The 27,950-nt window shown below is 55.7% G+C and overlaps 3 protein-coding genes across 8 annotated transcripts; 1 reads left to right on the forward strand and 2 right to left on the reverse strand.

Annotated features, from left to right (window-relative positions):
* Positions 1-56: 56 nt before the first annotated feature.
* On the forward strand, positions 57-11,606 carry MAN2C1 (mannosidase alpha class 2C member 1). 5 transcript variants are annotated; one of them, XM_064267253.1, is made up of 26 exons: positions 57-209; positions 475-600; positions 1,062-1,185; positions 2,355-2,425; positions 3,964-4,141; positions 4,420-4,609; positions 5,752-5,858; positions 6,064-6,174; positions 6,533-6,625; positions 6,749-6,865; positions 7,006-7,101; positions 7,202-7,347; positions 7,670-7,793; positions 8,105-8,226; positions 8,376-8,461; positions 8,587-8,742; positions 8,883-8,993; positions 9,130-9,265; positions 9,514-9,618; positions 9,729-9,885; positions 10,004-10,147; positions 10,504-10,613; positions 10,707-10,786; positions 10,953-11,101; positions 11,188-11,297; positions 11,376-11,606. In XM_064267253.1, exons 1-26 carry the CDS (start codon positions 109-111, stop codon positions 11,500-11,502), a joined length of 3,177 nt encoding a protein of 1,058 aa, XP_064123323.1. In that variant the 5' UTR covers positions 57-108; the 3' UTR covers positions 11,503-11,606. The 5 variants fall into 5 exon arrangements, with proteins under 5 accessions (XP_064123323.1, XP_064123319.1, XP_064123320.1 ...); XM_064267249.1 differs by having other exon boundaries at positions 58-209; positions 8,896-8,993; positions 9,171-9,265; positions 10,872-11,101; XM_064267250.1 differs by having other exon boundaries at positions 59-209; positions 8,896-8,993; positions 9,171-9,265; positions 10,911-11,101.
* On the reverse strand, positions 11,606-18,588 carry NEIL1 (nei like DNA glycosylase 1). Its single transcript, XM_003413826.4, has 10 exons — positions 18,261-18,588; positions 16,619-17,075; positions 14,632-14,751; positions 14,469-14,532; positions 14,072-14,171; positions 13,529-13,656; positions 13,166-13,193; positions 12,916-12,977; positions 12,605-12,770; positions 11,606-12,421 (listed from the first exon to the last, which is right to left on the reverse strand). Exons 1-10 carry the CDS (start codon positions 18,490-18,492, stop codon positions 12,351-12,353), a joined length of 1,428 nt encoding a protein of 475 aa, XP_003413874.2. The 5' UTR covers positions 18,493-18,588; the 3' UTR covers positions 11,606-12,350.
* A 3,300-nt stretch (positions 18,589-21,888) lies between these two features.
* Positions 21,889-27,629, reverse strand: COMMD4 (COMM domain containing 4). 2 transcript variants are annotated; one of them, XM_023552924.2, is made up of 8 exons: positions 27,300-27,629; positions 24,009-24,080; positions 23,722-23,787; positions 23,474-23,513; positions 23,057-23,176; positions 22,795-22,875; positions 22,293-22,506; positions 21,889-22,201 (listed from the first exon to the last, which is right to left on the reverse strand). In XM_023552924.2, the coding sequence occupies exons 1-8, from the start codon at positions 27,300-27,302 to the stop codon at positions 22,003-22,005; spliced, it is 795 nt and encodes a 264-aa protein (XP_023408692.1). In that variant the 5' UTR covers positions 27,303-27,629; the 3' UTR covers positions 21,889-22,002. The 2 variants fall into 2 exon arrangements, with proteins under 2 accessions (XP_023408692.1, XP_010592064.1); XM_010593762.3 differs by having other exon boundaries at positions 22,041-22,201; positions 22,293-22,469; positions 27,300-27,370.
* Between the last annotated feature and the right edge of the window lie 321 nt (positions 27,630-27,950).

The following is a 27,950-nucleotide window of genomic DNA, read 5'->3' on the forward strand; positions in this document are numbered from 1 at the left end:
TGCCTGGGGCGGAAGGCGCTCTGCGGACGCCGGAACCTTTGGTTGCGGACGGTAGACCGCGCCGGCCGCGCAAAGGGGACTTCCGGGGAGAGGAGTGGCCGCGCGGCGATGGCGGCGGCGCCGGCTCTCAAGCACTGGCGCACCACGCTGGAACGGGTGGAGAAGTTCGTGTCGCCTCTCTACTTTACCGACTGTAACCTCCGCGGCAGGTGCGCCCCCTCTCCCGGGGAGCCGCCCGACCGCATCCGCACACCTCAGCCTTCTCTTCCGGGGGGAAACCCAAGCCACGGCCACCGGGGCCACGGTGTAAAGTGCCCGCCGGGGACAGGGCAGGGGAAGGGTGTGCTGCGCTGCGGGACTGCTGGGCAGCTCTCTGGCCGCTGGATCGAGGGAACGCATGTCCTCTCCCACCGGCCGGCCCGCGGGTGGAAAGGGGGCAGCCTCGAGCGCACGCCCACCGGCCCTTCCCCGCAGACTCTACAGGGACAGCTGTCCCGTGGCAGCACTCTCCAGCTTCCTGACGCCTGAGAGGCTTCCCTACCAGCAGGCTGTCCAGCAGGACTTCCGCCCGGCGCAGGTCGGCGACCGCTTCGGACCCACGTGGGTAACGCCCAAAGGGAGGGCGGGCACGGTGGACCAAAGGGAAGGGCCCCCACCAGGCTTGCTAACCTGCAGAAGCACTGGGAACTCACCACCTCTGAGGGCCAAACCTCCATTGTCCGCCTTCTGCCCTAGAGTCACACGGAACAGAGCCGCACCCTCTGCTGGGACTAGCTCCCCAGTCCCTCAGCCTTCATGGTAGTTTTCATCTTCCTCATTTCCCCAGTCTCTGTCCTTTAGAACAAGCACCCTAGGTGTCCCTGACACCTCTGCCTCTTGACCTCATTTGGCAGCAACCACCCCATTGCTCCTTTCTTGTGGCTCAGAGCCTGGAGCACCTTGTTTTGCAGATGCTTGGAGAAGGTCCCAAGCTCGTTGCTGACACTTAATTCAAGGAAGTGTGTCAACACCACTGGGAAACAGCCTTGACCTCCAGGCACATCTCCATCACTCTCTTGCAGGTGGTGGACCTCTTGGTTCCGGGTGGAACTGACCATTCCGGAGGCATGGGTGGGTCAGGAAGTTCACCTTCGCTGGGAAAGTAATGGAGAAGGCCTGGTATGGCGTGATGGAGAACCTGTCCAGGTGAGAATCCCTGCCTCAGGGGCAGGTATGGCCACATTTTAGCCCTGGTCTCTGGAGAAGCCACAGCTGAGTGACCCTGCTTACAGGGCGGTATCAGAATTTCAGGACTGGGGAAGTTGCCACTTGAACACCTGGGTAACTTGTTCCTCCCACACTCGGAAGTTGGATGGGAGGTTATGGATCTCAACATAATTTGTGCTAAACCAGCTCTTCCCCAGACTGACCACCTTCCTAATCTGGATTGAAAATAGTGACTGATCAAGTACAGTAATACAAGTACAAATCCATTTATCAACCCTCTATTAGGTGCCAAGTGCCCCGCTAAGGGCATTGCAGACCATATCACTTTTTATTTTTAGTTTTTAATAAGCTAGTTTTTATTGTATATAATACTTATAGGGGAAATTTTTCAAACAACTCTGGATGGTATGAAGTGAAAATTGAAGTCCTCTTCTCCTAAAGTAATGAATCTCTTCTCATCACCTTGTCCCATTCCCCAGCTATGACCACTATTACCTGTCTTGTTTATACATCCAACCATATCAGATTTAATCTTGATAACTGATAATCTTTATGCCCATTTACAGATTAAGAATCCCAAATATATAGAGGTTAGTTTACTTGCCCAGATTGACACAGCTTCCATTCCATGTGAGACCAACTCCCAAGCTTAACTCATCACCGTTTGGCACTTCTCATCAACCACTGGGTTAAGGCTGTTGTTCTTTTTGTGAAAGAAGGCAGAGCCCCTCCCTTCTTCCTTCCATGGGCTGGGCAGATGTCTCCTGGGTCAGGCCCTGGGCCAAGCAATGGGGATGTAGTAGAGAATGAGGCAAACCTGGCCCTGACTTCATGGAACTGTCCTTTAGGTATTTATTCAGGAGCTCAGAGGCCACTGGAAGCCCATGTCCAGGGATCCTGACCCCTGCCCAGGACACCCATAAGACCGGGGGGATTTTGCTGGTAAACAGGTATCATTTAGTAGGCATGGCGGCATTGACTGCCAGCAGGGGGTACCTGCTACCAAAGGTCCCTGATTTGTCAACCTTGGCCCTGCCTAGGGAGAAGACCCAGAGCTAAGTACTGGGTAGAGGGGCCTGGCCTCCTTCAGCTTTTGTCTGAACAGTTGAGAGGCCTTACACCCTGACTCTCACTCCACTCCCCACCAGGGTTTGACCACGGAAGGGGAGAAGACCAGCTATGTCCTGACTGACAGGCTTGGGGAAGGAGACCCCCGGAAGTGAGTGAGCCACTGTGCCCTTGTGGGTCAGTGCTGTGGGGAAGGGGGCAGCAGTGGACCAGGAGGAGTGAGGTCCAGGGTGATCTCAGCAACCTCCCACCCCGCCCTCCAGCACAGCCGTCCTCAAATCCCATAATTTATTTTTTAAAAGCATTTTTTTTCTGACTATAAAATAATGTTTCCCTTCTTGTGGTAAATGCAGAAAAGCACAAAATAAATAACTGCCATTATTCCACCACCTAAAGGTGACATCATTAAGATCCCAGCATTCATCTTGGTGTTTCTTCCACGTGTGGTTTTTATTAGTTTAAATGGTATTTCTTTGATATTTTGCATCATGTTTTTTTTTCATTCCATATTACAACATGGGCATTTTATGACACCATTAAAGCTCTTCTTAGACATTATTATTGCATTTTATAGTATTTATTAAACATTGTATGGTAGATGCTTCTAGAAATTAAGAATATGATGGTGAATAACATAGTCCTGGATAACAGGACGCAGACATACTCATTACAAAATTGATGAAGGCTCTGAAAGAAAATAAAAAACCAAACCAAACCTGTTGCCACTGAGTTGATTCTGACTCATAGCGACCCTGAAGGACAGAGTAGAACGGTATACCCCATACGGTTTCCAAGGAGCAACTGGTGGATTCAAACTGCCAACCTTTGGGTTAGCAGTGAGCTCTGAACCATGGTACCACCAGGGCTCCATACTGGGAGCTTGATATAGGACTTAGGACACTTGAGAGAGGGGTCAGGAGAAGAAAAGGAAGGGCCAGGGAAGGCTTCCCTAAGAAAGTCATGCTTGTTCTCGGAAGACTAAGTAGAACAGCACCACAGCCCCCCATGCCCTTGAGCACCTTGAACATAACTTACGGCTCCCAGGAATGGCCTCCTCTGCAGTGGTTGATGAGTCTGAGTGCTGGTGGTCTCTGGTCTGATGGGTTGGACCTCTGAGATCCATACATGCTTTTACTGTGCAAAAAAGTTCAGAGATTAAGGCCTGTAAAAACCTGTTGCCGTCAAGTCAATTCTGACTCCTGGTAACTCTATAGGACTGAGTAGAATTGCCCCCTAGGGTTTCCAATGCTGTAATCTTTACAAGAGCAGACTGCCACATCTTTCTCCCGAAGAGCAGCTGGTGGGTTCAAACCCACCAGCCTTCGGTTAGCACCTGAGCGCTTAATCACTGCACTACCAGGGCTCCTTAAGACCAAGGCAGTGCTTTGCCAAGACAGCTTTGGAAATAAAAGGCTAAACAGCAGGACTATTCACATGGTTCCATACATGGCTACTTATTCTCCCTGGCTGAGGCAGAACCCTCATCAGCACAACATGGTTTGATCTGGTCTTTCCACCATGAACCACACTGACCTTCTCACACATACGTGACACACTTGAGGTTCTCTGGGTGGCAAATCCTGGAGGTGAATGGGGAAGGGTCAGCTGGATACTTTCTGAATTTTCATTCCTCAAGCCACCAGGGTCTTGGCTGGTCCCTTGGCCTGAGGATGCCTGTCACCCTTACAGCCTGACCCTCTATGTGGAAGTAGCCTGCAATGGGCTCCTGGGGGCCGGGAAGGGGAGCATGATTGCAGCCCCTGACCCTGAGAAGATGTTCCAGGTGAGCCGGGCTGAGCTGGCTGTGTTCCACCGGGATGTGTACAAGCTCCTGGTGGATCTGGAGCTGCTGCTGGGCATTGCCAAGGTACCTGCCACCTCATCCCCACCACCTCCAGAGCCCTGCTCAAGGCTGGTTTTTTCTGGGGCCACATAGTTGGAACGCAGGAAATTTAGAATAGGGAGAGTGTTGAGAGATTTCCCTATGTACAGGGGAGCGCGGGGAGACAGTGCTAAGCGGGGGACTAGTAGGAGCAAAGGCTTGGTGGCGGGAATGGAGGTGAGACTTCTTGGGATATCAGCTGGGGCGTGGTTTTGGAGGCTCAGCTAGCTTGAGAAGGGCATTAAAGAGGAACCCTGCTGCAGGGCCTCGGGGAGGACAACCAACGCAGCTTCCAGGCCCTGTACACAGCCAACCAGATGGTGAATATGTGTGACCCCGCCCAGCCTGAGACCTTCCCAGTGGCCCAGGCCCTGGCCTCCAGGTTCTTTGGCCAGCGTGGAGGTGAAAGCCAACACACCATCCATGCCATAGGGCACTGCCACATTGATACAGGTAGGGCAGCTGGCTTAGCTGGCTGTGGGAAGCAGGAGTGCCCTGATTAAAGCCCTGGCTCTGCCCTAGAAGCACTACGTGATCCTCAGCAACTTCTTGCCCCTTTTGGACCTCAGTTTTCCCCATCTGTAAAATGGGGCAGGGGACTGGACTGTGGGCTCACTTATTCTTTCAACAAAATCTGACACCTCATGAGACCCCATGCCAGATACTGGGAATAGGATTATAGAGACTGATGATCACAAATGAGGCCCCTACAATTGGTGCTGTGATGGAAGTAAGTATGGAGAGCTGGGAACCCAGAGGAGGCACTTAATCCAGCTAGGTTGGGGGGGATTCAAGAGAGGCTTCCTAGAGGAGGTGACTTTTGAACTAAGTGAGAATGAATAAGAGTTTGACAAGGGTACCCAAGTCCTCAGAGAGGAGCGATGTGGAGTTAATTGAGTTGGGGGCTCAAGAGCAGGGGAGGTTTCCTGGGGAGGATTGAGAGTTCATTTGAACCTAATGACTTCGTGGTATCTGTGAGGCTTATGGGAAATTCAGTTTTAACAAGCTCCCCAAGGTACTGATTCTGAGGCAGCTAAAGCTTCAGACCATGGAACATGGGCTTTCTCTGCTATGCCAAGGTGTTAGTAGTCTGTAGGGGATCTGGGCTGGTAAGGAAGGAATGAGGGCTAGACGTCAGGAGAGGCTGTAGTGCCTCACGCAGGACAACTCACCCAGGCAGGTCCATCTTGGTGAGCTCTGCCCGCTGTTATGGGAAATTCGTCAGCATGTGGACAGGGGAAGGGTTGATTACTGCTGCCTCTCACAGGATCTTCTCTGGGGGTGTCTAAGCCTTTGATGCAGGTTGTCCCAGGGGCTGGGGTCTCCATTTCCTGACCTGTAAAGTTGAACTGATAGCCCTGCTGCCCGTCCCCCATCCTCTCCTTCCACATTGCAGGAGTGATTCGAGGTGACAGCTCAGGACGGTACCATGGGGCTGTGCAGGACAAAGGGTCTGGGATGGAAAGAGGGCTAGGGTGACTCTCTGGAGGCCCAGGTTGGGCTGGTTGGGCTGCCGGGGCAGGGGTGGGGCTGGGGCTCTGTGAGAAGCTTCGGGTTTTCCTGCTCTCCCTCCACCCCGACCCCTTCCTGTCTAGCCTGGCTGTGGCCCTTCAAGGAGACTGTGCGGAAATGTGCCCGGAGCTGGGTGACAGCTGTGCAGCTCATGGAGCGGAACCCTTCCTTCATCTTCGCCTGCTCCCAGGTCAGGTCAGACAGACAGCCGTGGGGGTCAGGGCAGGCACTTGGAGCCCCCTGGAGCTCAGGTCAGAAGGTGAATCTCTGAGGGCTTCTTAGGCCTGAGGTCAGGGCCCCTCCTCACCCTCAGCCACCCACTGGGCCTCAGAGGCTTGGTCCTGGGTGAGGCCCTTGTTGCTCCTGGCCCAGCTCCTGCCCCCTCTGGCCCACAGGCGCAGCAGCTTGAGTGGGTGAAGAACCACTACCCTGGCCTCTATACCCGGCTGCAGGAGTGCGCTTGCCGCGGGCAGTTTGTGCCCGTGGGGGGCACCTGGGTGGAGATGGTGAGTCATTCCGCAGCCCTCAGCCCCAGGCTGTGCTGTCATGGCGCTTCATCTTTGTGGCCTAGGCCCGCCTCAGCTTTGCTGGTGGCTTTCTGCAGGCCATTCCCACCCGCTCTGTGACAAAGCTCGTTACCCCTGGAATTCCCAAGGGCTGGGACTCCCAAGGGGAGGGCTTTTCAAGCACTCATGTCTGCTGACCCAGTCCCGGGAACCTCCCCTGGCCAGGTGGACAGTCAGGCCTCAAGCAGGGAGATGGAACCCCTATGTCAGCTGCAACTGGCTTCTGCATGGTGTGGGCTTGCTGCTGCCTGCTTCCCTCCCGTCACTGACCCGGCTTTCCCTCTTCCCTTGTGGCCAGGATGGGAACCTTCCCAGTGGAGAGGCCATGGTGAGGCAGTTCCTGCAGGGCCAGAGCTTCTTTCTGCAGGAGTTTGGGAAGATGTGCTCCGAGGTAGGCTGGAGCTGCCATGCCTGTGGGCCTGGGAGGGGAGCTGGGCCGGGAGCGAGGAGGGACTGAGGTGGGGCCGCCCCGCCAGGAGCCGTGTCTCGTGTTCCAGAGGCCCTTTCCCCGCAGTTCTGGCTGCCAGACACATTCGGCTACTCAGCACAGCTCCCCCAGATCATGCGTGGCTGTGGCATCAGACGCTTCCTGACCCAGAAGTTGAGCTGGAACCTGGTGAATACCTTTCCGGTGAGCAGGCCTCAAGGGGTTTGGGGTCAGAGTGGGCCTGGGTTTCCCTGGCAGAGACAGGACCAGGTCAGGAAGGCCTAGCTCTTCCACTGCCCTGATCCTGGTCTCTCACTCCTCTGCCCTTTCTTCTCTGCCGGCAGCACCACACCTTTCTCTGGGAGGGGCTGGATGGCTCCCGTGTGCTGGCCCACTTCCCACCTGGTGACTCATATGGGATGCAGGGCAGCGTGGAGGAGGTGAGGGGGTACCCGGTGGCCAGAGTAGAGGGAGGACAGGTTGGAGAGGGCCGAGTGTCCCTCCTAGGCTGACCACACTGGCCTGCCCCTACCTGTCCAGGTGCTGAAGACGGTGACCAACAACCGGGACAAGGGACGGACCAACCACAGTGCCTTCCTGTTTGGCTTCGGGGATGGGGGTGGTGGCCCCACGCAGACCATGCTGGACCGCTTGAAGCGGCTGTGCAATACGGACGGGCTGCCCAGGTCAGCCAGTAACTCAGCTCATGTTCAGCGACCCCTGACCCTCGACTTGAGCCCTTCCTCCTGCTCATGTACGGGGCCTGACCCTCCCACTGGGCCATATCCTGCTCCATAGCTGGACCATTGGCTTCTCCAAACTTCTACCCTGGGGGCAATGTGGGGGACAAAGCTGAGGGTGGGAAGGGGCTTCCAGACCTGGCTTCATGTACACGGGAGCTCTGTGTCTGGGGAGCCCCCTGAGGAGGGAGAGTTCCTCTCTCTCGGGGCTGGATTTCTTGTCTGTGCTGCATAGAGCAGGGGAGACCCAGGCCCATGACCTCCTCAGGGTACAGCTGTCTTCTCCGGAGCGGCTCTTCTCAGAGCTGGAGAGTGATCAGGGCCAGCTGTGCACATGGGTCGGGGAGCTCTTCTTGGAACTGCACAATGGCACCTACACCACCCACGCCCAGGTCAGGGGCCAGACGCAGAGGCTGAGGTGGGGACACATGGGGTGTGGACGGAGCCCAGCCCAGACCCAGGGGAAGAGGCTTGTGTTCCCAAGGCTGCAGAAGTGCCGGAGTTGGGTCAGGCAGGAAAGCTGCTTGGAGGAGACAGGACTGAGGAAAGAGGGGGGACGGCATATGGGGCGGGTCACCCACAGAGGCTTTATTCAGGAAGGCCTGGGAAGCCATCAAGGGTTCTGAGCATGGAGGGGGGCTTTGGAAGGTGTCTTGGAACACTTGAACAAGACTCCAAACTGGTCGCTCCACCTGGGACCCAGATCAAGAAGGGCAACCGAGAGTGTGAGCGGATCCTGCACGACGCAGAACTGCTCAGCAGCCTGGCCCTGGTCCGGTGCACCCAGTTCCTGTACCCAGCAGTCCAGCTGCAGTACCTTTGGAGGTCAGCTCTCCTCTGCCCCTGCTGCCCACCTGACGACCTCTCCCCTCTGACTCCTCTGTGGCTGCCCCTCCCACCTTCATTTCTCCTGCTTCCCCTCCTTGACCCCACACCCTAGGGCCTCTGTCATCCCTGCTTGTGCCCCCGGGCAGGCTTCTGCTCCTGAACCAGTTCCATGACGTGGTGCCTGGAAGCTGCATCCAGGCGGTGGTGGAGGATGCCATGAGCCACTACGAAGGTGAGGCTGACTACAGGCCTGCCATGTTCTCTAACACCCAGGGCTGAGCCAGGGTGTCCCCTATGGGACACCTAGGTCATCCCAGACCCATGGCCCCCACCCCTAACCAGCCAGTCTCTCCTCAGACATCCGTTCCCATGGCAATGGACTGCTCAGTGCGGCAGCCGCGGCCCTGTGTGCTGGAGAGCCAGGTCCCGAGGGCCTCCTTATTGTCAACACGCTACCCTGGAAGCGCACGGAAGTGTTGGCCCTACCCAGGCCTGGCGGGGCCCACACCCTAGGTATGAGCCGAGGGGAGGGCTGCTATTGCGGCAGACCAAGAGGAGGGAAGTCACCCAGGCTAGAGGGCCCACATCTTCCCACCCCCACCCCACCCTGAGCAAGGTTCCTGTGAGGTCAGGGAGGCTGCGCTGATGCCCAGGCCTCATCTCCAGCGCTGGTGACAGTGCCCAGCATGGGCTATGCTCCTGCTCCTGCCCCCACTTCCCAGCAGCCCCTGCTGCCCCAGCAGCCTGTGTTCGTAGTGCAAGAGGTGAGTCCTGCAGGGCCCATTGGGGCGGGGGCTGTCCTGGGCTGTTCCCTAACAACATGGGGATTCTGGGCCCCCCAGCCTATAGGGCTGGTGGGGAGGCGTTGGGGGTGGGGTGAGGGGTACTGGTTGTGAGAAGCCCCTGCAGACTCATTCTCAAGGCTTCCCTCTCCCACCAAGACTGATGGTTCCGTGACTCTGGACAACGGCATCCTCCGAGTGAGGCTGGACCCGACTGGCCGCCTGACGTCCCTGGTCTTGGTAGCCTCTGGCAGGTGCCAACCCCTCAGTACCCTCTCCCAATGCCTGGCAGGTGGATCCCAGACCCCATTCTCTGTCCTCTGGCCACAACACTGCCCACAGCAGCACACCAGTGGCTCTAGGCTGGGACCCACACATTGAGGGCAGGCTGTGCTAGGAGTCCCCTGTTTCCTGGGCCTAGTCACCCTGCCCTACCCCTTCTCAAGCAGCCAGGGACGTCGAGGTCATCTAGTTGTAAAACACAATCCCCATGTCCTTGCAGGGAGGCCATTGCTGAGGGTGCCACAGGGAACCAGTTTGTGCTATTTGACGACGTTCCCCTGTACTGGGATGCGTGGGATGTCATGGACTACCACCTAGAGACACGGTGCGGGGGGGGAGCAGAAGTGGGGGTGGGGTGGGAATGCAGGCCTATCAGGCCCCACCCAAGACCCTCTCCAGCCTGCCCTGGCTCAGTGCCTCCCACCCCTCCCACAGGAAGCCAGTGCTGGGCCAGCCAGGGACCCTGGCAGTGGGAACTGAGGGTGGCCTGCGGGGCAGTGCCTGGTTCTTGCTGCAGCTCAGCCCCAACAGCCGGCTCAGCCAGGAGGTGGTGCTGGATGTTGGGTGCCCCTATGTCCGCTTCCACACCGAGGTAGCAGCGGGGCAGGGTCGTGGTACCTTCCTCAGATGCAGCTGGTGGGGAGGTGGCCGGCACCAGGCCTGTGTGACTCTCCCTTCTCTTCTCCCCGCACCCTCCACCCCGCCTGCAGGTACACTGGCAGGAGACCCACAAGTTCCTGAAGGTGGAGTTCCCTGCCCGTGTTCGGAGCCCCCAGGCCACCTATGAGATCCAGTTTGGGCACCTGCAGCGGCCCACCCACTACAACACCTCTTGGGACTGGGCTCGCTTTGAGGTCTGACGTGGGTGAGGGAGGTGGACTTATCCCTGGCTGGGGAGAGACAAGTTGTGTGGTGTGGGTTGAGAATGATGATGATAACAATGACCAACATTTGCTAGTTCCTAACATGTGTGCCAGACATTGTGCTAAATGCTTTGTTTAGTTTAATACTCATGACTTGGTGGGGTGAGTACTATTAATCCCTATTCTACCGATGTGTAAACTGAGGCATAGAGGCTAGGCTAGGTGCCCAGGGTCTCCTGTAGAGTGTGGTCCCAGAGCTTGCTCTCACCCCAGTGAGAAGCACTTTGGAGACTGGGAGCACAGGAAGGGGTGTAGGCCACCAAGTGGGTCTTGGGTCTGTCCTTCAGGTGTGGGCCCACCGCTGGATGGATCTGTCAGAGTGTGGCTTTGGGCTGGCCCTGCTCAATGACTGCAAGTACGGTGCCTCCGTGCATGGCAACGTCCTCAGTCTCTCGCTGTGAGTGGGGTGCCTGGGAGCCCTGGGGCTGGCACAGGGGCATGGATCTTCCCAAGCCAGAACTCCAGCAGCTCCAACCCATCCCCTCCTCAGCTTGAGAGCTCCTAAGGCCCCCGATGCCACTGCTGATATGGGGCGCCACGAGTTCACCTACGCTTTGATGCCGCACAAGGGTGAGTGAGGGGGATGGTGGGGCCCTCCTGCGGCCTGGGCTCCTTTCTGTCCTTCTCCGAGCGTCCGTTTTTCTCCGACGGTCAGTAGGGAAAGCCTCAGCATCACACCTCCCTGCCCCTTTAGGGGCGTGGGAGGGAAGCCACCATTTTACGGTCCACACCCCAGGCTCCTTCCAGGATGCTGGCGTCATCCGTGCTGCCTACAGCCTCAACTTCCCCCTGCTGGCACTGCCCGCCCCTGGGCCGGCGCCCGCGGCCTCCTGGAGCGCCTTCTCCCTGTCCACGCCGGCTGTGGTGCTGGAGACAGTCAAGCAGGCAAGGGACAGGGCAGGGGCTGGGGTGGGGCGTGGCCCCGAGAATGGCCCGCCCCGGCCCCGCCCACCGCCCGCCTCCCTCCCCAGGCTGAAGCCAACCCCCTGAGCCGCACCCTGGTCCTGAGGTTGTATGAGGCCCACGGCAGCCACGTTGACTGCTGGCTGCACACGTCGCTGCCGGTTCAGGAGGCTGTACTGTAAGTAGAGCACCGAGCAGGGGTGGGGGGTTGGACCTGGTCCTTTGTGGGACCCTCATGGCCCCATCTGTTCTCCAGCTGCGACCTCCTGGAGAAGCGCGACCCAGCTGGCCACCTGCCCCTGCGCGACAACCGCCTGAAGCTCACCTTTTCTCCCTTCCAAGTGCGGTCCCTGCTGCTTGTGCTGCAGCCCCCACTGGACTGAGCCCCTGGCGGCTTTGATTGTAGAAGGGTTTGGAAGCTCCTGGTTTCTGCCTCCCAGCCCCCCTCTGCCCCCCAGCCAATGTACAATAAATCTTCGGATTATGAGCCCTGCTGGCAGCCCCCGAGGGGCCTGTCCTCAAGCTTTAAGGGGGGAGGGTTTTCTCCCAGGCATTTGAGGGCAGGGGCGAGGTCAAAGTCTACCTGTGAAGGCAGAGTCTGGGTTGCAGCCCCTGTGAGAGAGACTGGGGGTCTCAGGTGACCACAAGTTAAGAGACCATGAGAGAGGCAGCTCCTCACCTGTGTCAGCAGGTACAGAGGGCCTGGGGTGGGGTGGAGACCAGGAGTGTGGGTTCTGGCTGCCTGCACTAGACTTGGGGGACTGACTAGTAAAGGCCAGGCATGGCGGCAGCCACCAGCCCTGAGAAATCCAGGACCAGAGGAGCAGTGGGGCCTGCCCTGCCTGGGCCAGGGTGTCTGCACCACCTCCCAGGGGCTGTCCCTGGCAGCAGCAGATGATCCTCTGCAAGCCAGGGCCTTGAGGACTGGGACCGGGGCTCAGTTTGCCCTGTTGAGGTGGCCTCCCATCTTCAGGGCTGGGCAGCAGGCCCTCCCAACGTGGCCTTCCCAGGCCTGCAGCCCGCCCAATACGTTCCTAGAAGTTCAACTTTATAAGTTTATTTTTAAAAAACAGGATTTTCCACATGGGCTTTAGAAATGGGGAAGGGGGGTGGTGCACTTAAAAGCATCATGGTTGTGCAGAGGACAGCCACAGGGCCTATTTCTAGGAAGCCGGACAGATCCAGGGCAAGGCAGCAGGAAGGGGTGGGTGCAATCAAGGCGGCCATCCTGCTAAGAGGCTGAGGTCCCTTCTTGCTCTAAGGATGGGGTGTTAGTTCTGGTCTTCTGGGGTCTGCGCCGGCCTGGGGGGAGGACAGAGGTGAGATGGCTAGCTCAGGGGCACCCAGCTGAGGACTGCCCGGACAACCTTCCTTCCCCTCAGCTCACATCCTCCTCCCACCCACACTGCCTTCCCATCCTCTCCTGAAGAGCCAGTGTTAGAGGGTCCCCTCCCCACCCAGAGGAGGATGCTGAGGAAAGCCCACCTGAGGTTGCTGGTCGCCCCCTCCTCTTCCCTTTCTTAGGGACTGTGGGGGTGCTGGGGTCCTGTTGGAGGCTGGTCTGCTCGGGCTTCTGGGCTGCAGGCTGCTTGGGAAGGTCTATGCGTGCTTTTTGTGCCCTGGAAGGGGCCTTGCTTGGAGGTGGAGGGTCCTGCGTGGAAGAGACAGGTCTCCAAGGGGCTCAGAAAGCTTAGAGGTTGGTTAGGACCCACCACCCCGTCTCTGTCTGTGGAAAGCAGCTGCCCAAAAGCATGGCGGGGAGACTGCAGGGGAGAGAGCGGAAGCAGGGGACACACCTCCTTTCCATCCTCACGGCCTGGCTGCATTTCCTTAGATTTCTTCTTGCGGGACTTGCCCCCTGCGGGATAGTTACGCTGGGGTTGGAGGGGCCTATGGTGTCAGCCCCCTTTCTCCAGACTCACTCTGCCAGGGTGAGTGACTCTAGGGTTGGGGTGGGGATGGGGATGGGGATGGAGAAGGGTGCTGTGGCCCTTGCAGGCAAAAAGTCCTTTCTGCTCCTAGCCTTTTACATTAGGGGTAGCTTACCTTTGGGTACCAGGGGTCCAGGATCCCCCTAAAGTGGGATGGGGAGAATTGAGGCATCAACCGGGGGTGGGGCAGGACTCACACCTATCCTCCAGATCCATGTAGCCCCTCCCCAGGAGGCCTCTGGTCTCCTCCAGGTCAGCACAGACATCCCTGGGCCGCTCTACAGCTGGAACTCAGGAGGGGTGTAGCATGGGGGAGTCTAGACTCCTAGGAATAGCAGGACCCTTGGCCTAGGCAGGCCCTGGGCATCCCCACCCGGGGGAGACCCCAGCTCTTGCCCTGATGTGACCCCAGGTTTCCCCACCCACCAGTTTTCCTGGGGGCTCTCAGGTCTGCCTGTGTGAGCAGTAGGGCCCCCACCTGGAACCAGATGGTGCGGCCATGCCGGTCACGCAGGGAACTCATGCCTGAAACGCCATAGCACTGCAGCCAGGCTTGAAAAGCAGCGAAGTCCTCCTCCCCGCTCTCCGGCCCGTAGCCTTTGCCCCCTGTTGGACAGAGGAAGCAGGCGGAGGACAAGGAACAGGCTCAGATTGGGAGCAGGGGGAGCCTGGCTAGACCTGGCCCAGACCTCAGCTATATAAGCTGATGAACTGAGTCAGGGAGCCAAGGCTCTCCCTCCCCCAGCTGTGTGACCTTGGGCTAGTGTCTTCCCCACTCTGGGCCATGGCTTTCCCATCCTGGAGTAGGGCTAAGACTCCTTGCCCTGCCTACCTCATGGGCAGCTTGGGGGACACCCACAAACCTGGGAAGTGAGGCGGCCTAGTCCACTTTAACAACTGGGACTACAACCTCCCATTTCCCAGGCAGGGAGCAGAGAGGGGCAGCCACTGCCCACATACCAGGTCACACAGCATGCCAGGCCAGATGTAGTTGGCCATCTTTGCCCTGCCCAGCCCTCACCCAGCTGGACCACTTCCTTGGGCACTGAGTGGCACAGCTCCAGCAGGTCCGGGTTCTGCAGCTTGGCCTTGATCTTCTGGCTCAGGGTCAGCTCTGGGCTCTAAGAGGCGGGACCTGGCTGTCAGCACAGGTAGAGGTACTTGGCCATCCAGCAGCAGACTTCCCTCTGAGTTCAGCAGGACCTCAGGCAGTTCATACACCCCCCACCACCACACACACATTGTAAAGAAGGGGAAACTGAGGCCCAAAGTGAAAAACCGACCTGCCTGAGGCCACATAGGTGGTCCATGGCAGAGCAAAGCTGGAGACACCTGACTCGGCCCATGCCCTGGCAGCCCCCGTTCTGATAGGCCTGGGCCAGCACACATGGTCTGTGTGTGAACCTTGTTGTACCCACCGGCCTGTGCTGCTGCAGGGCCTCCAGCACCGTGCGGGCCTTCTCAAAGGGGGGAATCCTCAGCCTGGAGTAGGATAGGGGAGAGGGAGCTACGCTGAGCAGGGGAGATGTGAGTACACCCTGACCCACCCCGGTGTTCCTGCCCACAGCCCGCCCTGCTGACCGATGCAGGATCTCTGCCCGCAGGTAGTTGCCAATGCCATTGAAGAATCTCTGGTCCAGGAGGGCCTCACAAATGGGCCGGTCAAAGGCTCTGTCTGCTAGGTTTCGCAGCACATTCTCCCTGAAGGGACACAGCTCAGGTGTAGGAGACCTGCTCCCCACTCTGTTTTGTTCCACTCCTCCCCATGCCTGTGTGCCTGTAGGAGCAACAACTGACCCTACAATGTTACTAACTCCCAGATGCCTCCAGGGCAGGTGATGTGATGACAAGATAGGAGAGGGAGCCTGGGGAGACCAGCTCCTGGTTACAAGGAGATGGAAACTGAGGAGTGCTGTTTTGGCCAACTAGAATCTCAGTTTTCATACCTATCAAATGGGAACAACAATATGGGATTTTAATTCATCGGGAAGGGTGAAAAATACCAGTCAAAAGCAGTGTGTTCAAGGGAACCCTCATAAGTCTATGTTGTGTGTGTATCCCCAAAGTGCTTCAGGCTCCCAGGACACTTGAGAACAAGATGATTGCAGGACCTCAGGGGTGCCCACAGCCTGGAACTCCCTGTTTAAGAACCCTGGTGGGCTAGAGAGCATCTGTGGATTTGACATTAGTGGGTTCAACTCTCCTCAAGACCTTGAAGACTGGCTTCGAGGAGGCTGGCATGACCACTGCACAGCAGGAGTGCGGGTCATGTCCTGGCTAGTGAGAGAAGCCCCACAAACACCTCCAAGTGTCACGGGTCTCTCCTTGGCCCCCAGTAGAGGAGGTGCACCTCATTTCTTTGTGAAGGCCTGGGCGTGAGGAGAGTATGAAGGGGTGCCAGAAGACAGAGTTTTGGGGTAAAGGTATGGGTGGAGGGTTAGCCTGAGGTGGCTCAGATCCCTGAGGGAAGCAGATCTCCAGGGGCTCCCAGCTGTAGCACCAAGAACACCTGCTTCCACTTGGGCCAAATGTTCACTGAGAGAAACTTCAGAGTCAGCTGGCAAGGATTTAACTTGTGACGTGACTCTCCAGGAAACCCGAGCCATGGACACAGGTTCCCCAGGGGATGCACTTAGGGTTCAAGCCCAGGAAGGCCAGGAGGCAACCAGAGATGCCCTGGCCCATCCCGAGGGGTAAGTGAGTCTCCTAAGGGCCAATCGAAGGCAGAATGTTGCGAGGAAGGAAGAACCAGCCAAGCCCACTTCCAGGCCTTTGCAGTTGCAATTCTTGCCAGTTTGAATGCTTTTCCTCTACAGCTTCATGTGGCTGGCTTCTTCTCATGAGTCAGGCCTCAGCTCAGATGTCCCCTTCCACCCCAAAGTCGTTCTCCACTCAGACATGGGTCTGTTTGAGCTCACCTTGTTTGTTTCCTTGTCCTTGCCCCTTCCACCATGTGACCATCATCTCTGGGAGCAGAGACCAGCCCGAAGTGGAGACTGGTGCATGTCTCCTCTTTAGAGGAGAGGAAGTGGCTGATGCTGTGCTATCTTATGTGACTGCATCACACCCCAGGAGGGCCTATTACCCCTCCTGCAAGCAGGAGACAGAGGAGCCACAGGACACAGACCAGTGGGCAGGTGAATGTGGGAGACCACAAAACCTGATTCAGAAACCATGTCACTAGGCAGTCCCCTCCCACCCCCTTGAAACAATTCCTTCCTGCTCAGCTTCACTTCTCAGCATGTTGTAAGCCCTTCCGCCTTTCTTCCTAGCCTCTTGGGGGAACCAAGAAGCAGTGAGGGGTTCTGGGTCCAAGCTCCAGCTCTGAGACTCACTGGCCATCCTCTTCTTGGCTCCCCCCTCGCCTCCCATAGCAGTTTTGCTTGTGGGTTTACACATGCTTTAGCCCAGGAGCTGTCTCCAGGGCAGAGGACACTGTCTTGGTCTATAGGTAAAGGGACTGAGGCTCGAAGAGGGCTGGGACTTGCCCTTGCTTGTCCCACAAGGTACTGACAGAGCCAGGCCTGCAGCCTAGGACTGTGTTCATTGCACCTGGTGCTGGCCCTACCTGAACTGCTCATACTCCAGCAAGACACAGGGCCCTCGGCCCGGCTGCCACTTGCCCCCGAGGTCCCAGTGGCCAAAGCGGCGGATGTCCACGAAGCAGAGGGCGAGCTGGGGGCCAGGTGAAACTGTGTAGAAGCGCAGATGGGCATGGGGTGGCAGCGTGTCCCTGGGCACCAGCTGGAAGGAGCCAGACATGCCGAAGCGGAAGACAAGGGCCAGTGGCTCCTGTGGGGGCTGGGCCCCAGGCAGAGGGCTCAGGGTCAGACGCAGCTCCTTGCCTCGGGCTGTGGCTGAGATGCAATAGGCACTGCTCTCAAAGGGCACCTCAGGGTTCCGGCTGACAGATGACTTCTCCACACACCCACCAAACACCAGCCCCCTGCATGCCTCATTCACAAAGAGGCTGGCCAAGTGCAGTTCAGGGCCCTCGGGCATCCTGTGGGAGGGGTGGCCAGGACCTGTGGGGGAAGCAGGCAGCAGGCTGGGCCAGGTGTTACCCTGGGAGGCAGGAATTATTATCCCCATTTTACAAAGAAGCCTAAGGGTCAGGCTTGGCCACAGCCCCTGGTCCCCATTTGAAAGTCCTGGGGAAGCCATGGGCTGAGGGGAGCAAAGTCTGGGGAAGGAAGCATGGCTCTTAGCACCTCCCACAAGCTAGAATAAAGTCCAAATCCTTACTAGGCCCACCTCCAACAGCTCATTTCCTCCCAGGCTCTCCTCACTCACTGGCTCCAGGCACCCTGTTTTTGTCATATCTCTACGCCTTTACCCTGTTGTCCCCTCAGGCTGGAACACTTCCCTCGGCTCAAAAAAGTCACCTTCTAAGAGTGGCCTCCCCACTACCCTATCCAAGGTAACCCTTAACCTCCCCCCAACACACGTCTTCTTTTCTTGGGGGCACCTACCACAATCTGAAACTGTCTTACTGTGTTACTGCATGCCTGTCCCGCTCCAGAGCGTATGCTCTGCTTGCCCCTGACGCCCACCGCTTAGGACAGTGCCTGCGTCTGCTGACCCCACGGAGTGAAGGAACCCAACGCTGCCTGCGCGATAGGGTGCGGGGAAAACGCGCCCAGCCCGGCAGCGAGCACCACCCTCCGGCAGGAGCGAGGGCATTAAAGTGTCTCCAGAAACCTCTGCGCTCCAGCCAGGTTCACAAAGCGCCGAGTGAGGAGGTGACGGCGTCAGGAAGGAAAGGCTCCAGAGCTCGGAGTCGGGGTTCACGGAGGAATCTGAAGCTCCCACGTTAGCGCCTCGGTCCACTTCCCACCTTCGCCCTCTCCCACCTGACTGAGGGAGAGGAGGAGTCTGTCACTCCTCTCTTCCCCAAGGCGTTTCGGGATCAAAGGCGGCGTATGTCGGGTGGAGGGGGGCATTTAACCGGGACAGGCTTCTTTACCGCCCCTCCCCGCACCGCGGCTCCGCCCCGGGCCTGGCACCGAAAGGTTTCGTTTTGCCGGAAAAGGTGAACTTCCAGATTCCTAGTTTTTGAAAGGGTTGAGCCTTATCTCCTGTCTGCCTCATCCCCTCCACCCGCCACTGCGACCCTACCCACGGTTAATCCTGGCTCCCTTCCTCCCCAAATCCCCTCCTCGTCTCTGCTCAGCTGCACACATCGCCATCCCTCCTCATCGCCCCGGTACCTGCGCTCTGCGCCTCTCCCAGCCCATCTGCGGCCACTATGGGGTTAATGCCAGGGGCGGAGCCGCGCCTAAGAGCATGCTGGGGGCTGTGGTCGCTGATCCAGCGCCTGCTGGGAAGTGTAGTTCTGCAAGGAGGTGTCAGAGGCCGAAGTAGCTTGGATTTGGGTCTCCCGGACGTGGCCAAGGTTTGGGGGCAGTCATCTGGCTGGGAGGTGGCGGAGGAGTCTGGCATTCCGCTTCCCAGCGCGGACGGGGTCTGCGGTCTGAGGTTCCGGGTTGCAGCTGTCTCCGCGGTTGGGGGGGTCACCGGCTGGTGCGGGACCGGGTGGGCACCTCCAGCAGGAAACGGCAGCAGCGTCCCAATGCCGAGGCACCTGCAGCTGGGCGCACGCAGGTGGTAATAAACGCGGGCCCTGGGGACCTGGTGGTGGCCCTAAGTATCACCGCAATCAGATGGCACGTAAACATCACCACGGTCTGCCCATTGAGAAGTGCAGCCAAGCAGCGAAAACCAGAGGCCCAGGAGAACCGACTTCAGATGGTTCAGTGGGGGAGGGCCTCTCTGCGGAGTCATTTAGACCAGAACTCAAAAAGGAGCCAGCAGCAGAGTAAGGGCAAGCAGTACGCCAGGCAGGACGAACGTCCGTGCGAAAGCCAGGAGTCGGGAAAGAGTTGACCAGCTGAAGACCCGTGTGGCTGGAGTGCAGCGTGGGGGCAGCGCTGCGGTGAGGCCAGAATAGCCAGCAGGATCCAGGGGTTATGGGACAGGGCCTCGGAGGCTAGGGAGTTTACACTGTATTCTCGGTGTGATGGGACATGTAGCAGAAACTCCCACAGACACGATCTGTGCCCCCTTTCCTACTACTCCCCCCCGCCATCTATTTATTCATTTATTTGGGCAGAAATACTTTAAAGTAAATCAGACAAATTATGACACTTCATCCCTAAACACTTTTGTATGCATCTGTAAAAAACAATTTCCTACAAACCCACAATACCTTACCGTACCTAGTAAACAATATCATCTAATGCTTAGTTCACATTCAAATTTCCCCAGTTGTCACCAAATTCTTCTCCAGCTTGTTTGTTCCGGGTTGATTCTAATGTAGGATTATGTTTAATAATTTTCAATTTAGATGGAATCACTCCACCTCCTACCCACTTTTTTTTTTTTTTTTTTTGGTCTTTCAGGATACTGACATTTCTGAAGATTAAGGAGAGGTAATCCTTGGTTAGACTCTGACACGGTATCAGAGGAGGCCTGCTAAAAGAGTAGATTTAAATAAGATTCAGAGTCTCATAATACCCAAAACATCCAGGATCCAATTTGGAAAAAAAAGAACACTCATTAGAAAGTGCATTTCAGGGCCTAATTTGAAATAAATGTGCAGTGTGACCTGCTGGACTAGGAAGGTGTGTGAATAGAGCCCTGGGCCTCTACTGTTTGTGAGTAAGATGTATTCTGTGTTTCTTTTTAAAGTGTTACCTACTCCCACCTTTCCCCACTCCCTCCCCTCCATGCTTTTCCAGTTAACTTCATGGAGAATTCAAAAAGAAAAGTACATTTAACACAACACTGTGGATGTCAGCACAGCCGGACCAAGGGAAAGTCATAGAAGCTTCATGGACGCGTCCAAACTCCCTGAAGCATCGAGTTACTGGGCTGAGAGCTGGAGACCATAGTCTTGGGGAATATCTACCTCAACTGGCATAACATAGTTTATAAAGAAAATGTTCTACATCCTACTTTGGTGAGTAGTGTCTGGGGTCTTAAAAGCTTGTAAGCGACCATCTAAGATACATCTACCAGTCCCACCCCATCTGGAACAAAGGAATGTGAAGAAAACAAAAGACAGAAGGGAAATATTAGTCCAAAGGACTAATGGACCACAACTACCACAGCCTCCACCAGCCTGAGTCCAGCACAACTAGATGGTGCCCTGGCTACCACCACTGACTGCTCTGACAGGGATCACAGTAGAAGATCCTGGACACGGAAGGAGAAAAACGTAGAACAAAATTCAAACTCACAAAAAAAGACCAGACTTACTGGTCTAACAAAGACTGGAAAAACCCCAAGAGTACGGCCCCTGAAGTCACTCCTGAAATTTACCCTTCAGCCAGAGACTGGACAGACTTATCAAACAAACAATAACACATGCAGTTCAACCTTGTATACAAGAGTAAATGGGCACACCAGCCTGGGAGCAGGTACAAGAGGGCACGAAGGGATAGGAGGGCTGGATGAATGGAAATGGGGAACCCAAGTTCAAAAAGGGAGAGTGTTGGCGCATCACAGGGTTGGCAACCAATGTCGCAAAACCATCTGTGTATTGTTTAATGAGAAGCTGATTTACTCTGTAGACTTTCACCAAAAGCACAATTGCAAAACAACAAAAACGATCTACACATCTTTCTGAAAGCAGAAGTCAGGAGCTGAGCCAGTCCTTATCTTTTTTCATGCTCAAATCGCCTCATCTTTGGCCAGTGGGACACGCTGGCTCTTTCGGAATGTCACGTTATTGCCTGATGGCCTCCTTGCACAAGATGTTCCAGGCCCATCTTGTACTCTCCCGCCCCAGTCCTGGAGTCAGCCTTTTCTACCAGGAGCCCAGGTTGGCCTGAGCTGTTCCAGGGAGCTCTGAATCACGGTCAATGCAACAGACCTTCCTTTTTTTGAGCATTTTAAATCGTTTGGCAGTTGAAGCAAAAATCATTATAACACTCGCAGGTGCTTCTCAATGTGTGTGGAAGAGATATTCAAGACTATTAAAAATGGAACCAGTGTCCCTGAATAATTTATGTAGACATTGTTCAATGGGAACCTATTTGCTGTGTAAACTTCCACTAACCTAGGAAACCTAATGCCATCGAGTCGATTCCAACTCATAGTGACCCTATAGGACAGGGCAGAACTGCCCCACAGAGTTTCCAAGGAGCACCTGGCAGATTCAAACTGCTGATCCTTTGGTTAGCAGCCATAGCACTTAACCACTAAGCCACCAGGGTTTCCAAACTTCCACTACAAATACAATAAAATATTATTTAAAAAATAAAGAGTATTATAAATGGAAGGAGCCCTAGTGGTGCAATGGTTAGGTGGCTGGCTGCTAACTGAATGGCTGGTGGTTAGAACCCACCCAGCTGCTCTGTGGGAGAAAGACCTGGCAATCTGCTCCAATTACATCCAAGAATCATTCTCACAATCAGGGTAGTAATTCTGACCTGGGCTTGGTGCTCAGTAACAGGAGCTACCCTGTCACACGGGGCCGCTGTGATTCAAAACCAATGCACCTAACAACAACATTATAAATGGCAGAGATGGTAAAGAGTTCAGGCATGGGCCCTTCTTCCTTGGTAAAGAAGATGGCAAGAGAGAAGAGCTCTTTCCTTTCTGTATGTGGGCATCTGGCACTGGGGCTACCACTTGCTGCCAGCCTGAGGCCAGCACAGGGAGTGGAGAGCCAAGAGCATCACAGGGCTGTGGGGCTAGAAACTGATCGTCCGAGCTATGGACAAGCTGTTTCTTTTCGGTCCTCAGTTCACCTCACCAGCAGCTGAGAAGAGAAAATGAGTGATGGGCCAGGTGGTCTACATGTCACTTGGTTTCTTTCACAGAAACCCAAAAGAAACCCACGCACACACTCCTTTACACTTATTTATTCCTCCGTCCCATGGAAACAGGTGACAGGTGCCTTTGATGGGGCGGAAGTGCAATGGTGGAAAAAGGGCCTGAGGATCCCTATGCTGAACTCTCAAATGAGGACCTAGGAAGCCAGGGACCCAGGAGGCCAGGCACCCAGCATCTTGGGGCTGGGACCACTGCCCAAGGAGAAGTTCCAAGGGCAGCCACTTGACACGGGTAAGGCAGCTCTGCTTGGGCCCTGAACACCGTTCTCCTCAGCCCAGGGAGCTCATCAGGGTCTGTGCCTGCTTCAGTTCTGCAAGGGGAAGAGGTGGGTGTGCCGGCACGCAGTCAGGCGGGAGCTGGGAGGGTCTCCTCTCACCCCTCCGGGCCTGGCTGAGTCTCACCTGCCAGTAGGACCTGGAACTTTTCTGCTGAGAGGGACATAGCGACAGGCTGGGCCTTGGCACCCGGGGCGGATGCCACCTCCAGCCGCAGGTGCACCATGGGCTCCTCCACGGACCGCAGGAGGCTGGAGCTCAGTGTGTAGTCCACCCGCCAGCCCACGCCTGCCAGCCTGTTCACTGCAAGATGGTGTGGAGTGCTCTCGGGATCCTGGCCCTTCAAGGCAGTGTGGCCTTTGAAAAGCTCTCCTCCCTCTGGGCCTGTTTCCTCACTCTCACAATCAGGGCAATAATCCTGACCTGGGCTTGGTGCTCACAGGACAGGTGCTCACTAAACAGGAGCTCAGATGGTCCACAGCAGGTCTCCAAGGAAAGAAACCTAGACTGGGGTCAGAGACCCAGGGGTGACCACGGCTAGGTCTCCCTCTGAGGACTGGCACCTTGGATGCTGCATACATCTTCTAGAATGGACCCTGGGCCCCACCCTGGCCCACGCCACACTCACCGCGCAGGCTGCAGGCCCGCAAGTGCTCCTGCAGGAGACTTTGCTTCTCCTCGTAGCAACGGCACAGGCTGGCTGCATGCTCTGGGGAAAGAATGAAGGTCCCCTGAAGTACAAGCAGGGGCTAGGCTGGGGCTGCTCAGTGGACAGCTCGCAGGTTCCTGGCCCAGAGACGGCAGTGTACTTCTTAGGGTCACACAGCCTGGCCAGCTGTTCAGCAGCCCTTGGCCCACAGGGTACCTACCTGCCCGCCACATCCCTGTACCTTTAGGCAGCCCCAGCTGCTGCAGTTCACTGGACAAGGACTCGCCATCCACGCTATGCTTGGCTGCACTGGAGAGGATAAAACTCAGCACCGCCACCGTGGCCTTCACATCGCCTGACTCTGGAGGGGGGACCGGTAGGTGGGGTGAGAGTGTCACTGTGGTCCCAGCTGCCTCCCCGTTGCCCCACCATCTTCAGCTCACAGCCCCAAGCCTCCTCCAACCACAGCCACTGCGACTGCTCCCCAAGAGCTGTTACAGGGCACTGAGGGCAGGACTGTCAGCTCCTTTCTTCCCTCACACTTCTCTGCTATGGCATATGGTCAGGGAAGGCTACTGGGAGGAGGGAGCCTCTGTGCCAGGCACCAGGCCGAGTCCTAGGGTCACCCAAAGGCCTGTGGACTCAGTGGGGTACTCACCAAACTTAGCATCAGCTGTGAGCTTCAGGATCTTCTCATACTATGGAGAAAGGAGGCCCTCAGGGGTGCCGACCCCTCCTCACCAGCCCCTCGCCGCCCCCTCCCACCGGGTCCCCTGTAGGGAACAAGCTGGGGCTAGACGGAGGGATGGGAGGTACCCAGGGAGGTCTAGAGGCTGTACCACCCACCTCCCTGGGCCTGGTGCAGTTTTAGGGGGGTCATAAGGCCATGCTGGTCCCTGTACTCACGTCAATCCCCTGTCCCAGAAGCTCTTTCAGCACCTGGCTACACAGCAACCGCAGCTTCACGGAGGACTGGAAGAGACAGCCTCACATCAGCCATTCTGGCCACCTTACCCCTCATTGCTGGCGCATTGGCTCAAAGAGGGCTGACAACATGATTGAGGTCACACAGCATGCTAGACAGGCTGAGAACACTGAGACCCCAACCCAAGTGACCTCGCCATCCTCCACCCCCAAAGCCCCAGCCCCCCCCCACCCCCGCCCACCAACCAGGTAGAGCCCGTGTACTCAACAATCTTAGCCAGAGTGCTGATCTCTGCCAGGACCCAGTCAGGACAGTCCAGATCACCACAGAAGCGGAACCTCTGCAAGGGAGCAAAGCAGGTGGTCACGCTGCAGGGAGGTGTGGGGTGTGGCCAGGCTCTGTGTGTGACTCCCGCACAACTGCTCATCAGTGACCCTCGGTCCCTGTCCCAGGTAGATGCCCTCTGGCCACTTGTTCCCCCCGTCACCAGGCTGTTTAGAGAATCCTCTCCCTGACCCACCGCCTTTGGCCACCACAGGCACGACTGCCCAACTGGCCGCTTAGTTCCTGAACAGTTACCTCCAACCACCCACTCCCACAGACACACCCAAGGTCTTGTCCACAGACCAAACTGCTCCATCCCTGATGTCGGCAGTGAAGGCTGTCCACAGCTGCTACTTCTCCCCAAACTGCTTCAAACTCAATGAGCCCCCTACTCCCAGGAGCCTCTCCACCTCCCCAGTGCTCTCCTCTCTCTACAACCTTCACAGGCCAACTTGGATTCCCAGCCCGATCTGTCAACCACATTCTTGCCAATACCCTCCATTCCCTGACCAACTGCCCTTTGTCCTGTCTGCCTGGTGAAGCTCCAATGCACATTGATATGCAAGTCCCTCTTCCACGCCTCTACCCGGGTTGCTTGCAGATGCTGGAACAAAGGCCCACAAACCGAGGCCACACAAATCCACGCTCTGTGGTTTCTGCTGGGCCCTCAATGCACCTGGCAATCCCATTTCTCTACTCGGAGCCACCAGTCACCAGATCAGCCACTTCCCACCTGATCTGCTCCCCTGAAACCTCCAACCCGTCACCTGCCACAGCTCCACACCTCCTTATCGCTCCTGGACCACCTGCACTGGGACTTGTACAGGGGACTCCAATGATGTCCTCTAGCCATGGCCACAAATGACTTTCTTGTCACTAAACCCAGCTCAGGTCTTCCTTAACTGCTCAGCAGCTTCTGACACGACCCCATCCTCCTTCTCGAAGCACCACACACTTCTGGGTTTCTCCCTCAGGCCTGGCCTGAGTCTCCTTTGCTGGCTCATCCTCCTTTCCCCGGCCCCCAAATGGGGATGTGGGGTGGGAAATTGGGACTGGTGATGAGGTGATGGAGTGTTAAGGATGGTCTTGAACTACTTACTCTATTTCAAGGCGTCTTAACCTTTTTATGCTAAGGAATCCTTTGGCATCTGGTGAAACCTACGAGACCCTTCTCAGAATAACATTTTTATATGTATAAACAGGATGGTAAAGAAAACTAATTATATCAAAGTACAGATATCAAAATATTTAAAACACACTGCTGATACGGTATTATACGTGCTTCTTTATTAAATCGATGAACAAGATATAGCAGAGTGTCTAATAATCACTGTAATTTAGAAACGATGAGCATAAACAGTATTCTGAGATATCTGCCAAGAGCTGTAACGTGATATGAAAATATCCAGATTTCTATTAGTGACAAAGTCATAGCTGCTGCTAATACTGGGGCTTTTAAGGAACATTTGTACTAGAAATAATACTAAATTTCAGTGTGAAGTTAGTGAAAATAAAGATTTATGATTTTCCCTAAGTTCATGGACCCCTGAATTCTATCCACAGTTCTATATACCTCTGTGTTGTTTGAATTTTTCCACAGGAATGTCTTCCCTGCGTAATTTTTTAGAATGCTAGCATTCTCTAGGCTCTGTCCTAGGCCCTCTCTCCTCAATTCACTAAGACAGTTTTCACATTCTTAGGGTTCAGTTATCATCTTTGTGATGGTGACTCCCAAATTCACCAATGCCATTGCAGATTCTCTTCTGAGCTCCAGACCCTTAAATCCAAACCGTCCCCTGGCGAGCTGCACCTAGATGCTCACAGACAGCACGCACTCAGCATGTCCTCAGGTGATAGTACTCTTCCCACTGAAACCTGCTCCTCCTCCTGGCTTCCCCGTCCTATCACCTGGGGGCCAAGCCTGGTTCCTCCCGAGTCTTTTTCCCTCATGCGTTTAGCCTCTGAGACCTGCTGATTTCTATCTCCACTCCCTCACCCCAGTTCAGGTCACCACCACCATCTTCTGGGCGTCTGCTGCCCTAGCTTGCACTCCCTGCTCCCCTCTTGATCCCTCCACAAGACAGCCAGAAGCATCTGTTTGGCTTGCCAGGGCCCTCTGTTTAAAGTCCAAACTTCTTTTTTTTTTTTTTTATTATTTTTATTGTGCTTTAAGTGAAAGTTTACAAATCAAGTCAGACTCTCACACAAAAATTTATAAACATCTTACTATATACTCCTAATTGCTCTCCCCCAACGAGACAGCACACTCCTTTCCTCCACTCTCTCTCTTCCTGTCCATCAAACTTCTTTAAGTGGCTTTCAAGATCCAGGAAAGCTTGGTCTTTGTTTACTTGTCTCCTCATCTTTCACTAAGCTCCAGATTGTACTCTTCCACTGAACGGCATTCATTCCTAGGGAGCCACGGTCCCTCTCTCACCTGAAGTCTCTGCACATGCTGTTCCCTGTCTGAAGACGCAGCAGCCCATCCCCAAATCTCCCAGTTCCTGCTACACAAACTGCACTTCACCCGGCCAGTTTTTTCCCTGGTTCCTCAGGCTGATGGAATCCTCAGGGCAGCCTTCCTAACACTAGGCACGAGCCCCTTCCTCTCCACCTTAACTATGATGCCTACGCAAGCCTCTGACTTTCCCTAACCCCCTGCGGCTGAAGTCCCAGTACATGGTATAGAAAAACAAACCCGCTGCCATCAGAGAAGACACTCAAAAAATATATGCTGAGTGAACGAATGAACTGAAGGAATGGATGGATGGATTGGGAAGTCACAGCCCCAAAACTACTCCTTTCTAGCTGTGGAAAGAGTGAAGGAGCTTCTTAACAGTGTAGAAGATTGAGCCCAATTCTAATCAAGCTTTTCTCCAAGCCCTACAGGTGGACTGGGGATGTAGGCACGTTTAGGAGGTCTTCCTCGAGCCGGGGCCCTTTCTTTCCGCCATGGGAGCACCCGGGACTCCAGCCAGGCCGGCCTGACTTGCTGAGGAGCAATGCGGGGCTGCGGCAGGGGGGACGTTTTTTAACACGACCCTCCGCCCTCCCTCACGGCTGTACCCAAAGTGTCATGAAGAGACCAGCGCAGACTCGCCCACTCCTCGCTCCCGGGTGCCCCACCCTTCCCCCTGCGTTAGCAATATGGGACTTCTGGGGACCCTATCCGGCCCGCCTCCCACCTCCCCCTGCCTCGCATCACTCCCTCACCCGTCACTCCCTCACCCCTCACCATCTCGCCAAGCGGTCTGGGGCCAGTTGTTTCTCCTTCCGGTCCTGCCTGGTCAGCTGATCCGGCGGTCACGTGACTCGGGAGTCGCTGCGTCTGGGAGGGAGGGGCCCCTCGGTGAGGGTCGCAGCGGATCTCCACGCGCTTGAGAGGTGGCGGAGCAGGATGCGCGCGCTTAGTCCTCTCCAGAGCTCTTCCCCGGAGATAGCCGGCGCCAGTCCCCGGTTCGGCTGAGGACAGAATCAAGGCAGTAAAAAAGACTGAGCGGAAGCCATTTAATTTGTTCAGTTTAAGGGGGCGGGAGTCCAGGAGCCGGGTCCGGTATGCAGGATAATTCGGAAGGGATATTCATGTCATTTCCATGTTTTCCACCATTAAACAATACTATTGTGTGTGTGTATATATAAATATATATATATATATATATATATATATTAAAAAAAAATTAGGCTGTAGTAAAAGACATATCTTTTAAGAAAACTTTATTGAATTGTAATACATACACAGTAAAGTGTACATACTGCAGGTGTTAAGCTAAATGAATTTTCACAAACTCTACGCCCCTTCTAACCAGCTCCCAGATAAAGAAACACAACATTACCTGTGCCCCAGATGTCCCCTTCAAGGGCATGGGGATTTTATTTCATTTTGATG

Source organism: Loxodonta africana, chromosome 13, assembly GCF_030014295.1.
Source record: "Loxodonta africana isolate mLoxAfr1 chromosome 13, mLoxAfr1.hap2, whole genome shotgun sequence".
NCBI lineage: Eukaryota > Metazoa > Chordata > Mammalia > Proboscidea > Elephantidae > Loxodonta > Loxodonta africana.